This window comes from Oryza brachyantha, chromosome 1, assembly GCF_000231095.2.
Source record: "Oryza brachyantha chromosome 1, ObraRS2, whole genome shotgun sequence".
In the NCBI taxonomy this organism is placed as follows: domain Eukaryota; kingdom Viridiplantae; phylum Streptophyta; class Magnoliopsida; order Poales; family Poaceae; genus Oryza; species Oryza brachyantha.
In genome coordinates, this window is record NC_023163.2 from 5,681,585 (window position 1) to 5,697,639 (window position 16,055).

Consider the following 16,055-nt stretch of genomic DNA (forward strand, 5'->3'; position numbering starts at 1 on the left):
CTATAGAAAAATTATTAAAAAAAATCATATTAATCTATTTTATATTTTTTAATAATTAATAATTAATTAATTATGTACTAATCTATTATTATATTTTTTCGCGTCGCGTAAATCCAACTTATCACCCCTCTATCCCGGTCATCCACAGCCACACGTGTCGATAAACAGCAGCGCTTCTCCCCGGGGGGGACCACGCCACAGAAGATCCTAGGTTACTGCTAACCGCGGCCCCACCGCCCCTGACAATCCGGACCCACACGTGGACTCCCAACTCCCAAGTCTCCAGCTCTGCACCGCCGTCGCCTTCCGACTCCCTTGCCAAATCCGGACTCTCCCTTGCCAAATCCGCCCTCCGTCGGGTCTCCCTGACGGGTGGGCCCACGGTCTTATCCGGGCCCACCAGTCAGCACCCTCCCCCGGGTGGACGAGTCGCATAATAAATCGGTGCGGGGCCCGCACCAGACCGCACACGTTTTTTTTTTTCCGCACCACTTCTCGCTTCCGTTCCGTCCCCCCGGACCGAACCCGCGCGCTTCGTCCACCGCGAGCGGGCGGCGCCCCCGCCGCCACCGGCGGCAATGGACTTGCGGTGGGTTGCCTTGCCCCCCCCCCCCGACGGGGCGGCGCCTCTCGTCTTCCTGTTTGTTGGTGTGGATTTTTTAAATGTTTGGGGGGTTGGTTTGTTTGCTGCTGTAGGTACGTCGGCGTGGGACAGGGGAGCTCGTCGTCGTCGTCGTCGTCGTCGTCGTCGTGCAGGGCGGCGGACGTGGCGTGGGACTCATCCCAGAAGAAGCGGCAGCGGTGCGAGGTGGTGACGCTCGGCCTATCCCGTCTCGTCCTGTAATTTTCGCTTTCCCGAGTTTGATCTTAGGCGTGGCTTGGTAGACGAGTTCGATGCGCGGTACTGGAATTTCCGCGTTGTTCCGGTGGCGATCAAGGCGCATCGCGTTTAGGGGGTTTGGGGGCGAGTCAGGAATTGGGGTTCTCGTTGGGGGGGGGGGTGTGGAGGTTCGATCTTCGCACTAGGGTTTGGGTTTTAGGTGGTGGTCTTCGCGCGCGCGGTTTCCGCTGGGACTCTCGCCTCGGGCTGTGGGTAATGGGATCTTAACAACTGGGAGGAAGGAGATCTCACCAGAGAGGAAAAGGCGATGCTGAAGACTGGCGAATCTAGGGTGTGCTCCTAGTATGCTAAAGCCATGATGCAATACAAATATAAAATATTTGTCGGACAAGATTTGGTCAGCCAATTTTACGCTACAATAAAATTATAGAATCTATCTATGTATATCATTTGTTTTGTATTTAAACTAAACATTTAAGAAATCATTGATGGTTGGAATTTTAAAATTATGACCAAATATTGTCCTAAGCAACAAAAACAATGACCGGAGGGAGTACTTAAAAACGCAAATCGGTAAGTCTAATACAAATATAATTCAAATATTGTACATAAATAAGAAAGAAATAAAGTCAAGAATTAAGTATTGGTGCCTTAGTGGGAAAAATTATGCAATGTTTGATTCTCCATCCTTTCAACTTAATTTTGTCTTATATATGCCTAAAGCAAAGAATTGATTTATTGTAAAGTTGCAGGACAAACTGACAATCAAATAAGCTGAAGTGACTATGCTATTAATTGACTAAGATAGTTAGAGAGTAAAGAGATTGGTTAACTTGTAGTAGAGTACTAGTCCTCTACTGCTTGCTGCTGCACATCACATGCCCTCGACAGCCACTGCCAGTGCCCTTGGCCAGCAGATCACACTACTTGATGCCGTCGTCGCTGTCTTTCCCTAACGACTGAGCACACGGTGGTCCAGGTTCTCCTGCTCATATCTTCACCTGTTCCTATGGGCTAAGGCCTTTAGTTTCGTGGGGTAAATCTCGTCCAGTTTATTTTTCATCCGATTATCAGAGATCTGACTGATTTAGAGGTTAAATAACATTCGAATAATCCATATTCAATGTCTAAATAATCTCCAAATTAAGGGGATTTTGCAGATTCATTCGTGCAGCCTCTGGCCTTTTTTGGGTTGATTGGTGAAATGTCAGCCATTCCATATCATTACTCTGTTATTGTCTTCTGTGAATAATTTAAAGTGCAACTGCAGTTCTCCACAATTTTCAGCAGCACTTTTCTCCCCCTCTTTGAGGACTGAAAGCCATTTTATTTAAGATAACAGGGTCAATGGATATGAGAACTCTTGAGGAAATTGATCTATCGCCCCAAAACTAATTAGTAGGCCATCAATTATTTCCCATGGAGTTGAACATATTTGATCATTTGCCCCACGTTTGAGCGAAAAGTAGATCTTTTACCCCAATTGAAGTTTTAACCTCCACATGCCAAAATTTGCCTTGTTTTCCCCACTTCGTTCACTTCTTTGTATCATCTCTGTTCCCTTGGTCTGTCCATGTAGACAGCAAACTATGTGTGCTCAGTCTCCAGCTGCTGTGCGTTCCGCTGAAGAGCTTTGTTCTCTGTATCTGAGCAAGGTGGATGTGTGCCCATCTCTGCTGCCAGTCATGTGCCCCGTCTATGGCACCTTGCACCAGGGTATTGGCTGCTTGCCCATATCTGCCTCCAGTTGCTGTGCAGCCCACTTGTGCTGGTTTTGCACTGAGCTTTGTTGTTTGACTTGTTCTTTGTTTGAGTACCATGATTATCTGCTGCGGGAGGGGGGTGGGGTGGGGGGTGGGGGGAAGGAGGAGGATAGGAACAAGTTTGTCATTTTTTTAAGGGAGTGGGGGAAACAAATTCTAGTTTTCACGCAAGTATGGAGCGAATTATCAAATCCACTCAATTTTTTAGCAAATAATAGATTCCCTTCTAATTTGGGCAAAATAACTATTTCCTTTTCATTGACCTGTTTCCGATTGCGTGCTAGTTCATTATGTTGTACATGAATAGAGAACTTATTTAAGTTATAGGATGAGTGGATGACACATGTTCAGAGCAAGTAGCTGGAGAATAAACCCCAAATACAAATTATTTGCATACTTCATAGACATCTCTCTGCTGCAAATTTGTAGTCAGCTGATCTTACTCTTTTGCAATTTTTCTTGTCATAGCTAGGAAGCTAGTGGAGTGTCAGACTGTCAGTTCACTGGACAAATCTTTTTTATACTCCCTCCATATTTTTTTATATGATGCCGTTGACTTTTAGGTCTACGTTTGACTATTCGTCTTATTCAAAAAAACTATATAATTATTAATTATTTTGTTATAATATGATTTATTATTATAGAAAATTTAAGTATGCATTATAATTTTGTATATTTGAATATAAATTTTGAATAAGACGAATGGTCAAACGTAATCCTAAAAGTCAACGGTGTTATACATATAAAAATATGGAGGGAGTATGTCTGATGTTGGCTAATACAATTACTGTTTAGCCAATTGTTATTATTATTATTATTATTCTATAGTAACATACTATTCAACAGGGTTCTTCTGATGACCAAGTTGGATCGAGCACAAGTAATTCTTTGCAAATGCCAGAACCAGAGCTTCAAGATTTTGATAATGGAGAAAATGAGGAAGAAGATTACTATCTGGATGAGGACGATTGTGTTTATGATGACAGCGATGAATTTGACAATGAATTTGATGGGACTTACTTTAATGAACGTCTTGCTGATAAATTTGATGATTTGGATTTGCCTCCAGGCGTGGAGGCTACTGTACCATGGCTTCAGAAAATGATAACTAATGAAGAGCAAAGCAGTTCCAAATTAACAATTGAAGATGAAAACACCAATAAACATCAATTCAAACAGTTTGACACTGTTAAAAATTTCTGTGATCATCATTATGCTGCAAAATCAGGGGAAGGGGTAATGTGTTGAATTTGTTTCTTACTTGTTATTGTTTTGTGCTTGTTTTAGATTTGTATCTTATTTTTCTTCAATATTTACATTATTTCAGACAAGGCGAGACTGGGTGAAGAGGATTCAGCATGACTGGAAACTTTTGGAGAAGGATCTACCAGGTTAGCTATCTGTCGATTTACATAGGCCCTCATCTTTTTGCTTCTGCCGATAGCCAAAAATTTGAATGTTCAACCTTAAATTTGGAGTTGATTTTGGAGGTTTTTCATCGTAGGTTATTTTTCAGCCTTTGCTTTTAGATCGCTAAGAACACGCATATAAAAGTTTTATTCACAAATTATTTTTCGTTTGCAAATTTGTCGTTTCGCTTTTTCACTGAACCTGATAATGTATTAGTTCTTGTTTGCATATGTGAGCTGGTCATTAAGTACCAGCCCCAACAAAAGGAAAATAAGTATCCCTTTCACACTATAATCATGCATCAGTCATTAGTGCCAATATGTTTGTATGGTTAATAATTCAGTATAAATATTGACTGTGCTGCTAGCGTGAGCTAAATCATTATTATATATTCATCATGCAAGTGCCATATGATAGTTGAACACAACTGTTCATGGGTTGAGCACATAACCTGAATTTTCCTTTTTTGGAAACTAGTGTTTCACCCAGTCATTTTCTTGTATTTGTTTTATTCTCTCTGTCGAACTTATGCTTTTATTATCTGAGAGTAGTTTCTGAAGATGCTTATGTTAGGATTTAGCATACTGTCGCTCATCATTCATAACTAGGGATGCGCGTGTGTCAGTCCGTGGGTAATTTAGGATCATCTCTAGTTCAACTAAGCAACCTAAGTTTCATTTTTAACATTAACTTAGTTCATTGAGTTAAACTAACTGACCCAAAATTACCCGTGGGCCGACCTATGCCCATCCCTATTCATAACTCAGATCTTGGATATATCGGGAAAAATTGTAGATGAAATTGGATAAAGCTTTGTTCCTTGCATTTTCTTTCAGTATATTTTCGCATAGTAGAAATCTAAATCCTGATAATTGTTCTTTTATTTAGCATCTATTTTTGTCCGTGTCGCTGAAGATAGAATGGACCTTCTTAGGGCTGCAATTATCGGTCCTAAGGGAACTCCATACCACGATGGACTCTTCTTCTTTGATATTCAATTTACCTCCGCATACCCTACTAATCCTCCGGTATGTACCTGTTTCAGTGCAGCTTTTATGACATTTTCACCTTTTTGTTGACATTTGTGTGATATTGGTGTTGCAGTCAGTATATTACCACTCTGGTGGACTTCGGATTAACCCAAACTTATACAGTAATGGGAAAGTCTGCCTTAGTCTCCTTGGTACCTGGACAGGTAGTGGTTGTGAGAAATGGAATCCGTCTCAGTCGACCATGCTACAAGTGCTTGTCTCCATTCAAGCTCTCATTTTGAATGAGAAGCCTTACTTCAACGAGCCAGGATATGCATCCCACACCAATAGTGAATCTGTAGTGCGGAGTGCTTTGGATTATAACGACAACACCTTTCTGCATTCATGCAGGACGATGCTGTACTCACTTCGGCGGCCTCCAGAGGTAATATTTTTCTTAAATTTGCCTATACTCTAAAGAATATTTGGCACTTCAATGCAACCTGGAAACCCTGCGCAGTAAACAATACTTGTGACATGATAATACTTTGCTGTGACTGCCATATACTGATTAAGATTAGCATGCAAAACATAGATTGATGAAGGGGAATAGAATATGTTCTTTTTTGTCGAAGATAATGATTATAGGTGGAGGATGAAATAGAGAAGTTTGCTGCATTAAAACACATGATTTGAGACTCTAGCTTGGTTCTAGATTATGTTACCAAAATGATCCTACATCCGATTTATAACATAACAGAATCCCTTTCCCCATATATCGGGCAAACGAGTAAATCACAAAGTGGAACAGAAATCAAGTTTCCAAACAGCTCTAGCAACCATAATAATTGTACTAACACTCTTCTCTTTGCCCCTTTCCCCTCGCAGCACTTTGCAGACCTTGTTACCATCCACTTCAGGGAGCGCGGGCACACTATTCTGGCAGCATGCAGGCACTACATGGAAGGCCACAAGGTCGGATCGGTAGTCCCTGAATGGGTAGAAGAGCCCGAGCACGGCGACGCAGGAGCATCCACCAGCAGCAGTGCCGCTGCGGCGCCGCAGCCGCAGCCGGCCAAGTTGGGAAATAGACGGCTCACGTTCATCAACAAGCTCAAGACGCTGTTCGAGGAGCTCCTGATGGAGTTCAACGTGAAGGGCGCCGACACAGCGATGTTTCTCGCCGAGAAGTTGAAGAGTTCTGGGGCAACTCCTACTGTAGGCGCCCGTAATAATGCAGCAGAAATGGTGGACGAGTGGCTGGATTAGTCATGCTTTTTTGCCTGACTGCGAAGAAGCAAGTTTTCTTCTTTTCTTTTTTTCCTTTCTTTTGGTAGATAAGTAACTTTTGGTTGCTAGGACTGGCTGAACCTGTTAACCAAGATGATGAAAGATTTGCCTATTCTCAAAACTCAAGGTAGTATATTAATAATTAGGGTTAGTTAGATCTATGCCAATATAACTTTATCGGTTTTAAAATATATCATTATTATTTACCTATTTATAGCCATGTTATTATAATTTTTTGATTTGAGATATGACATTGCTTACCTAGTCAATGCACTGATTTTTTTTACCCTCTCTTTCCTCCATCCTCCTCTCTCTCCACACAGACCACACTTATTCCTTCAATCTGGAGGGTTGGCTGCTTAGGTTTTTCATGAGAAAATACTAAACGATATATTTACAAATAAAAGATAATTTATAAATAAAACTTTGTATAAGTATTCTTAGTGATTTAAAAGTCAAAGCTAGAAAATACGTTTAGGTGAAAAAACCTTAAAATAAACTTTAAATTTAAAATTTAAATTAAAATTTTGGATTATAAGTATGAGCGAAAAGATAAGGTGCCACACAACACAATGCCTTCTGCTCCGCAAGGTGGACATCTAGGAGGCGCTCAAGACCACCAGTGATGCAGTGCACGCTCCGCATCTACATCTTCAACACCTTCGCTAACCAGGAGCCGCGCATCATCCCGTCGCCCAAGAACATCGAGCCACCAAACCTGGTCGCTCAAGATCATCGGATGCGTGCTTGAGTACAGCGTCGAAGTGAACCCCACTGACCTGTATCCAAGGGTGAATAGAAAGAAGAGGGAGGAGGAAGAAGGGGCAGCTTGGAAATTAGAGAACTACAGCACGGGATGTCGTGCGTGCATAAGAGGAGTTACTAACCTTCTAGACAAATATAAAAGAAAGACATCCTAGTTAGGAGCGAGCAATGTCCATACCGTGTCACGCGTCTCCGTGAGTTTAACCTTGCCATCGATCTCTCTCTTGTCGTGTGATACCTTATCGACGCAAATTGTCACCGACGCTGTGTGCCAGGATAACATAACTCGGTTTGGTGACTTTTGGCAAAGTACAAGGCTCCACGTGTTGGTATCATGTGAGCGGCACCAGATAATATTAACCAACATTATTGATACCTAATAATAATATCTCTAGATTATATCAACGATATCATCGGTATTGATGACAAGGTAGCGTGGAGGGGTGAAGGCGGAGCCTGAGGGGAGGCAAGTGCCGACACGCGAAGTTGGTGGAGGGGAATAGTACGGGGGAGGTCGGTGCCGGCGGCGAAGCAAACACGGAGGGACGAAAACTGATCAGCATAGGGGAAGCCACAACAAAGCGGCGTGGAGGTGGTGGGATTCAATTCTGTTCGGTTTATGTCCGAAGAAACGATGTAACTGTTCATTAAAGGATTCAATATAGACACGAGATTGTTCTGAAGACTTTTTGTAAAAAAATTCAGTGTATCACATAGGTAAGCAGTGGTATATCTCTATTTTTTTATAAATTATTATAGTATGGCTACAATAGAAAAATAACAACAATATATTTTAAATCCGTAAAAATTATAAATGACAATTGATCTAATTAACCCATTAAATAATTTGTACATCTAAGTTTGCCAGCAATCTCATGTTGCATGCATATAGGATCATTCGAGGTGGACGTGTAATGTGTTAGTAGAGGCATGGGCGATTGTTTGTGAGAAAATGTCAAACGATATATTTGTAAATAAAAATAATTTGTGAATAAAACTTTTATATACGCGTTCTGTTTTATCTAAAAGCTAAGGCTAAAGATGAAAACCCTAAAAATTTAAATTTAACAAACGACGAGACTCCTAGCTAGTGTAGTTAGCTCACGTGTATTATGTATTTTACTCACTTCATTGTTGATTTTTAGATCATGTTAGACTATTTATTTTATTCAAAATATATGTGTAGATATTCAAAATTATTAATTATTTTTATAGTTTGCCCAATAATAAATTAAATCATAATAAAATTAATAATTATATAATTTTTAAATAAGACGAATAATCACAACGTCAGCAATGTAAAAAAAAAGCCTAGTATGACGTACGTGTTTTTGAATCAAATCTTATAGTCAAACTAAAATCATTCATATATATATATAGACATAATGCTTGTCCTAGTTCAATGTGCAATCTAGCCTTCTTCACTCACTCTAGCTACCATGCATGATCACTCTAACTTAGAGAAAGCTAAACAAAAAAAACCTGTTGATTACATCAATTTCCAGGTGACATCCCAAAACATCACATTGCAATGCGGCAAGCGATTTGATCACCTGACGAGTCCTCGCGTTTTCTTGTTCTTTTTCTATTGTATAATTCATTAACACGATTAAGTTTATACTCTTTCTCTTGGGTGTGCATGGTGAAGAATCATGCCGTCGTCCGTCTTATGGCGGCGTGATCGATCTGTAGGGCGCCGTCGAGGCGAGGAGCGGCGGCTCCGGCGAGAAGCAGGAGGCCGTCCGCCGCGCCGCGCTCGTGGAAGCTCCAGAGCCTGCAGCTCACGGCGTCGGGCTGATCGGCGGCCGTGGGCCGGGTGCACCGGCGGAGGAGCAGCGCCATGCCGAGGCCGCCCTCGCCGCGGGACTGGAGGCGCGCCTGCCAGGCGGGCGGGCGGAACGCGCGCACCTCGAGGGCGTCGCCGTCGTGCATGGCGTGGCGCGACGCGAACAGCGACCACTGCCCCGTGAGGTGGTACGTGCGGCCGGTGGGGGCGTCGCGCCTCAGCGCCATGCGGTAGGCGCGGCCCAGGCTGTCGAACGCCGGGACCGGGAGGCCGCCGCCCTCCCCGCTCAGCACCAGGCGGCGCTCGCCCGCCGTCAGCATGCCCAGCAGCGGCGAGCTCCTGACCATCTCCTCGGGGAGGACGAGGCGGGACCTCACGCGGCTTCGGTCCGACGGGGTGAGCCGCTTCGTCAGCACCAGCGCCGGCCGCGAGATGCGGAGCCGGAGCAGCTCGGCGCGCAGCCCACCGTCGGCGTCGGCGACCTCGCCTTCCTCCACGGCGGGACGAACCGCCCCGAACCCTCCCTGTCCCCTCCCCACGTGGTCCGCCATCTCCTGGATCGTCCACGCCGCGACGTAGGGCTGGTACCGCAGGACCCTCTTCTTGGGCGGGAGCATCTCCGACGGGACGCCGGCGAAAGCGCCCTCACCCTCATCACGGGGCACGTCTCCCGAGACGGGCGGCAGATGCTCGACGAAACGGCCCTGATCACCTGCACTCACCGAGCGGCACAGCAGGTCCCCCGCGGCCGCGTCCGGGACGATCGCCGTCCCAGTCCCAAACCAGAGCGGCACCCGGACGGCGCCAGGCGGGGGAGGGCATGACGGCGGCAGTGGAAGCGGGGAGCAGGGGAGGGAGAGATGGGACCATACGAGAGGCGGCGCGGCCGGAAGCGGCGGCGGCGGCGGAGGCGGTGGTGCGCGGCGGCGCGTCTTGGTTGGAGGCGCGGAGGGGGACCAGAAGGAGGGACCCATTCTCATTTCTCGTGAGGTGGCACCTGGCACTACTGGCACTTGGCACCCACGCCACGCCTTCTGTGTTTTCTCTTTTGGGGGTGTCCACCACTCTCTGAGTTGGCACGATGGGAGTTTTGGGGGGTTTTCTCTTCTTTCTTTCTTTTGTTGGAGATTGCTTTGAGATTAGGAGGAGTGGTATATGCGTATGTACGATTAACGGCAGCGCAACGGTAAATTACGGCGATGGCTGCTGAAATTGTACGCTGCTGGTACGATTTTATCGTGCGTAGAGCATTTTCCTGGTATTAGTGCAACGTAAACTATAGAAGATAAGGATGAAACGAGTCAAAAATGTTGTAAGCATCGTCTATATTGCATAGCGCTGTAAACCATGGATTGAAATAGCATAGAGAATTTAGGAATTTCTGTAGGGTTCATTGGGCCACGACGAAAAGGGCTAACTTTGCCTTTGATAGTAGAGAGAACAGATAACACCGATGCGCTACTACTTAGAAATATTAGCATACGTGTGAAGTTAACACCAACTGGCTAGTTGATTTTTATTAGATGCACTCATGAGTGCAACAAAGAACAAAACTGATATATTGCGTAGGATGACGATATATTGTACGTTACTGTACGAGGTTATCCCAAAGAGCAAGTTTTATGATAGAGGTGGATGATGCCTCTAAGAGCAAGTTCAATAGTATAGCCAGTTGCTAGCTACAAATGGTCTATAGCCAATTTAATAGCCAATACATATAATAGTCATAGACTACATAATTAATATCTGACCTCACCTGTCATATACACATTGTATCTTGAAGCCCGTGCTACAGCTGGCTACAAATTAGTACTCCCTCCATTTCATAATATAAGATGTTTGACTTTTTTACTTACAATGTTTGACTATTTATCTTATTTAAAAAATTATGAAAATATCATTGATTTTGATTGTGACTTACTTTATTATCAGAAGACCTTTAAGCACGACTTGTCATTTTTTATATTTGTACTAAATTTTTGAATAAGACGAATGGTTAAACATTGTAACCGAAAAAGCCGAACATCTTACATTATGAAACGGAGGTAGTAGCCTCTTCTCTTCTCTCCCCTCTTATCTCTTTAAAATATGCTTATAGCTGGCTTATAGCCTGCTGTTGTACATGCTCTAATTTTCTCCGAGTAAGAAGCTCATTAAATAAGAGGTACTATCTCTGTTTCATATTATAAGACTTTCTAGATTTGTCTAAATTCATTATATATATATATATATATATATATATATATATTCATTAGCATCCACATGAATATTTTACATTTTGAACCGGAGAGATTAACATATACAACGTAACACTTTGACAAAATCTCTAGCACACTAGTTTCAATCATTGATTAGTTAATCTATTATTTCTCTTTCTCCTTTTCTCTTGGAGATTGGGTAGAGATTACCTCTTGCATGAGCTAGGGATGGTTATATCTCTCTCATCTCTTCTCTTCTCCACCAAACCATTTAATCCTATATGATATCTCAGAGTTTGTGTTACCATAATTATAATGGACCTTGTCTTCAATACGTTAGTACTCATATCATTTTATATTGTAAGATTTTTTGATCTCGTCTAGATTCACTCATTATTCGGTGCATATGGTTTATATATGTATATAGATTCATTAACATTCATGTGAATGTAAGCAAGACTAGAAAAAAATAATTATGAAATAGAGAAAATAATTGCATATAATGCAAATTTTTTATCCACACATATAATGTAGGGGTATTATGGATCCTGTAACTCTAGAGTCTAGCCGAGCCATATTGGACAACTTTAAAGTAGTCCTTAGATTCGTCGTATTAGTATATACCTACGTCAATGATGTATCGTAGAGCTTGCAACTGACGCTAAACAATGACTCTAAGCTTGTTGTCTTGTTTGGGATGCTTAAGATTATGAGAACCATGAAAACTTCTTAGAACCGGTAAAACTTAGATTTTTTAAGTCTAGATTCTATTTTTAAATTCTACGACTATGACTACGTATTCTCATAACATATATAAGAGTATGGGCTAAGGCTGCGTTCGACGAGCCTCCATAAATTATCTTATCCCCTCGTTTTCCACACGCACGTTTCCCGAACTGCTAAACGGTATATGTTTTATGAAAATTTTTAAAAAAATCATATTAATCTATTTTACATTTTCTAAATAATTAATAATTAATTAATCATGTATTAATATATTTCTACGTTTTTCACGCCGGATAACTAACACCCCTCCTCCTCTCAAACGAACACGGCCTAAGTTGAGATGCTGCTGATTCTAGTAATGCATCTGCAATAAGCTACTGTCCTTAAGCCTGAACTTGAGCCAAGCCCAAAAGGATAGCGGTCCAATAGCTACCGTTTAATTAGTTTATAAACGGATTGACGGACCGACCCAATTACATGCTGCCAACAGCCCAAGACCAGCCACTGTACCCCTCTCTCGCTAGCGAAAGCCCTAGCTAGCTACCCTCGTCCCACCCAATCCTCCTCCCTCCCTCCCGCTCGCTGCTCGCCGTGCTCGCGCTCCGGCCGCCGGCTCCTCGCGCTCGCGGCGGCCGGTCGATCTGCCCGTCGACACCCGTCCATCCGACTCCTTTCCTGCGCCGCCGAGCTCCGTCTCCCGCGACCGCGAGCGCTGACCGCCGCGCCGACTTCCCGCCGACCACCGGGGGGAGAGGGGCGGGCTAGAGATGAGCCTCGGCCTGCTGCCGGGCAGGGCGTATCCCCTCGTGTCTCCCCGCCGCACCCCGCTCCCTAACAGGTCCCAGCTGAGGCTGAGCACCGTCAGCTGCGCCGCCATGAAGTCCTACAGGCTGTCGGAGCTCAGTGACGCCGAGCTCAGCGGCCTCAAGGCGCGCCCTCGCATCGACTTCTCCTCCATTTTCGGCACGGTAAGATGAGAGGTATCATGACAGTCATCGCTATGGGGGCAGCCCAGCGTTGCGCGATTGCCTCAGAACCATTCGTTTTTGGGTGTGATTAGGTGAATCCGATTGTTGAAGACGTGCGCGTGCGAGGTGACGCTGCGGTTAAGGAGTATGTGATGATGATGCAGTGTTTGATCCTTTTGGAACAGAGACCTGGTGCATGATTTTGATTAACTTGCTGGATTTGGTGTGTTCAGTTATACAGTGAAGTTCGACAAGGTTGCGCTCGATGATGTGATTGTGCGTGTTAGCGATCTTCCGGATGTCGAGGTATTTTGCTGAATGTTTGGTGCTAAACTTGTGGTTTAGTCTGGAATTATGTATGCCAACTCTAGGTACTTGCATTCAGAGTCTTCAGTTACTTAGTAATAGGTGCACCTAAAGGCAGTAACAAGCGTAGGAATATATGATTTATTCTCAGTTGGATGAGTTTGTAGCTTGATCCAGTTGTGAAGGAAGCCTTTGATGTGGCGTATGACAATATATATGCCTTCCATGTTTCGCAAAAGTTGCCTGAGAAGACCGTTGAGAATATGACAGTAAGAGCTGCTTGTTGATTTCATTTAACTCTAGTTCCCTCCTTTCCGCCCTCTTATAACTTTTGACATATGAACTCTTCCTATGTATTGAAGGGAGTGAGATGTAAAAGAATAACAAGATGCATTGGTTCAGTTGGGCTTTATGTACCAGGTGGCACTGCAGTTTTGCCTTCCACTGCACTGATGCTTGCTGTGGTATGGTCAAAGTTTTCCCAAATTGTGTTAACTCATCATTGACTGTTCTTTTTTTTTTGGTGATTTGATATAGTTAATCTCTTTTTACCAGCCTGCACAGATTGCTGGTTGTAAAACTGTTGTTCTTGCCACACCTCCTAGTCGTGATGGTAGCATATGTAAGGTACATTTTGTTGGATGCAGGATTATTGTTTCCCAAAAGTTAGTGCACTTGTGTTTCCAATGCTGATTTAATTGGAATTGGATATTGTTACTGTCTTCTGCAGGAGGTTCTTTACTGTGCTAAAAAAGCTGGTGTCACACATATATTGAAAGCTGGAGGAGCTCAGGTAGAAGGATATTTGATAGTTCATGGTAGTATCTTGTGTCCACCACTACACTGTTGAGTTAAATTAATGTTGTTTTCTGTCAGGCAATCTCAGCCATGGCATGGGGAACAGTATCATGCCCAAAGGTACTTGGAATATTTTACTTGTCCATTCTAGGGGCTATTTTAAAGTGCACTATGTAGGGGATGGGGCATGGTCTTCTCTTTGTTTTACTCTGGTATGATTGTTAAAGAGCTGCAAATATGTGTATATGCTTATATGGCTTACAACAGCACAGATAGATTTATTTTGATACTTTCTAAGTGGATTCATACTCTTCTCAAACAACCTATGTAGATATGAAATGTGCCATTGATTCTATTTCCCTGGCTTATTATTATTAGCATTCACTTAGCTGACTTCAGAAATGCTTTGGGTATTTTGCTGCATTCATTTATGTGTAACATTTGCTTCATATTTCCATCACTTACAGCAGTCAAATTCTGAACCTTTTTGTAGGTTGAAAAAATATTTGGACCTGGTAACCAGTATGTCACAGCTGCAAAAATGATTCTTCAGGTTCTATTCTGTTCATTTCTGTAGAATCATGGCCATCATCTGTCTTGCTGATAACATTGTTCTTATTTGATGGCAGAACAGTGAAGCCATGGTTTCAATAGATATGCCTGCTGGCCCTTCAGAAGTTTTAGTGATTGCTGATAAATATGCAAACCCAGTTCACGTTGCTGCTGATCTGCTGTCTCAGGTATCTTCTATTTCTGATATCCTCCTTTGTACAGGTCAAAGGTGTAGTACTTGCTAATGAACTACTTTGTTTACTCTTTGAAATCTTATCCTGGAGAATCTGAGGCATAGAAGTTACATGATGTTGTGAAGCTTTCTTAAGTATCATATCATGTTCATAATGTATGTTAAATTTTTACATCACAGTTTTTTTTCAAAATTTTAGGCAGAACATGGTCCAGACAGCCAGGTGGTTCTAGTTATTGCAGGAGAAGGTGTTGATTTGGGTGCTATCGAGGCAGAAGTTAGCAGGCAGTGCTCTGCTCTTCCTAGAGGAGAATTCGCTTCAAAAGCCCTTGGTCACAGTTTCACTGTTTTTGCCAAAGACATGGTTGAAGTAAGTCTTCATTCCTGTGCACTGTCAGGTTATCATTATAATTTGATAAGGACATATGATACATCACTGGAATTTTGCAGCATGCATTAGTGTGAAGGAATTATCGGACCATTACTGCTCCCAGGGATTGTTGACATCCCTCTGTGTTTCTTCCTTCTGTAGGCAATTTCATTCTCAAATATGTATGCTCCTGAGCATTTGATCATTAATGTGAAGGATGCTGAGCAATGGGAGGACCTCGTGGAGAATGCAGGTACATGCATACTTTTGATCGTATTAACCTTGACACGAGGCTGTGTGCTTTTTCCCATATTATCGTCAGCTTTTTCCTCGGCTTATACACGCATGTTTCCTAAACTGCTTCAGTGCATTTTCTTTTGCAAAAAGTTTCTACACAGAAGGTCATCATACTTTTCTAGAGTAGATTTTTAATTGTGTATTTATTTCATCGTTTATATCATTAAATAATTATTAAAAAATATAAAATCTTTCATCACTGAAAGAACACAGCCGAACATTTTTCATACTTCAATGGTAATCTCAGGCGACGTATTTTTTCATCGCAGGGTCGGTTTTCTTGGGACAGTGGACCCCGGAGAGCGTGGGTGACTATGCAAGCGGGACGAACCACGTCCTTCCAACCTACGGTTACGCAAGGATGTACAGCGGCGTGTCACTGAACTCATTCCTCAAGTACATCACTGTCCAGTCATTATCAGAGGAAGGGCTGCGAAGGCTGGGCCCGCATGTCGCAAAGATGGCGGAAGTCGAAGGGCTAGAGGCTCACAGAAGAGCTGTTACCCTCAGGCTGCAGGACATCGAGGCCACTGTAACTGTGTAGCTGGGTCACCATGATCATTTGTTTTTTTAACAGTCAATCTGATGGACAAAAATAATCTGTTGACACTGAGGAGGTGGGTGATACAGCTGTTGCTCGAAAATAATGGTCATCCATTTTGACACATCTATGAATACAATGTTTGTTCGATCACGCATTTAAGCATTCAAGAGAAGGGTTGTAGTTTGTAATACCATATGATGATCAGTCTAAGGCTCGAAACAGGCAGCAAGGTCCAGCTGTTTTATGTTTCTCGGTAGAAATACCGTGACAATTGCAA

At 43.1% G+C, this 16,055-nt stretch overlaps 2 protein-coding genes across 2 annotated transcripts; both read left to right on the top strand.

Annotated features, from left to right (window-relative positions):
* Window positions 1-494: 494 nt before the first annotated feature.
* Window positions 495-6,396, top strand: LOC102702149 (putative ubiquitin-conjugating enzyme E2 38). Its single transcript, XM_040520233.1, has 7 exons — window positions 495-589; window positions 697-808; window positions 3,451-3,840; window positions 3,932-3,995; window positions 4,903-5,042; window positions 5,119-5,430; window positions 5,874-6,396. The coding sequence occupies exons 1-7, from the start codon at window positions 579-581 to the stop codon at window positions 6,252-6,254; spliced, it is 1,410 nt and encodes a 469-aa protein (XP_040376167.1). The 5' UTR covers window positions 495-578; the 3' UTR covers window positions 6,255-6,396.
* A 5,905-nt stretch (window positions 6,397-12,301) lies between these two features.
* LOC102702429 (histidinol dehydrogenase, chloroplastic) lies at window positions 12,302-15,932 on the top strand. Its single transcript, XM_040521352.1, has 13 exons — window positions 12,302-12,718; window positions 12,811-12,863; window positions 12,952-13,024; window positions 13,192-13,293; window positions 13,387-13,488; window positions 13,580-13,651; window positions 13,755-13,817; window positions 13,901-13,942; window positions 14,316-14,375; window positions 14,452-14,562; window positions 14,767-14,937; window positions 15,100-15,190; window positions 15,504-15,932. The coding sequence occupies exons 1-13, from the start codon at window positions 12,518-12,520 to the stop codon at window positions 15,776-15,778; spliced, it is 1,416 nt and encodes a 471-aa protein (XP_040377286.1). The 5' UTR covers window positions 12,302-12,517; the 3' UTR covers window positions 15,779-15,932.
* The last annotated feature ends 123 nt before the right edge of the window (window positions 15,933-16,055 follow it).

Excerpts from the sequence above, each read along its gene's own strand:
- LOC102702149 (XM_040520233.1), top strand. Across the intron at positions 3,841-3,931 it reads CTGCAAAATCAGGGGAAGGG|ACAAGGCGAGACTGGGTGAA; the intron begins GTAATGTGTTGA and ends ACATTATTTCAG. Across the intron at positions 5,043-5,118 it reads CATACCCTACTAATCCTCCG|TCAGTATATTACCACTCTGG; the intron begins GTATGTACCTGT and ends TTGGTGTTGCAG.
- LOC102702429 (XM_040521352.1), top strand. The coding sequence starts at position 12,518 with ATGAGCCTCGGCCTGCTGCCGGGCAGGGCGTATCCCCTCGTGTCTCCC. Across the intron at positions 13,025-13,191 it reads GCGATCTTCCGGATGTCGAG|CTTGATCCAGTTGTGAAGGA; the intron begins GTATTTTGCTGA and ends ATGAGTTTGTAG. Across the intron at positions 14,938-15,099 it reads TTGCCAAAGACATGGTTGAA|GCAATTTCATTCTCAAATAT; the intron begins GTAAGTCTTCAT and ends TTCCTTCTGTAG.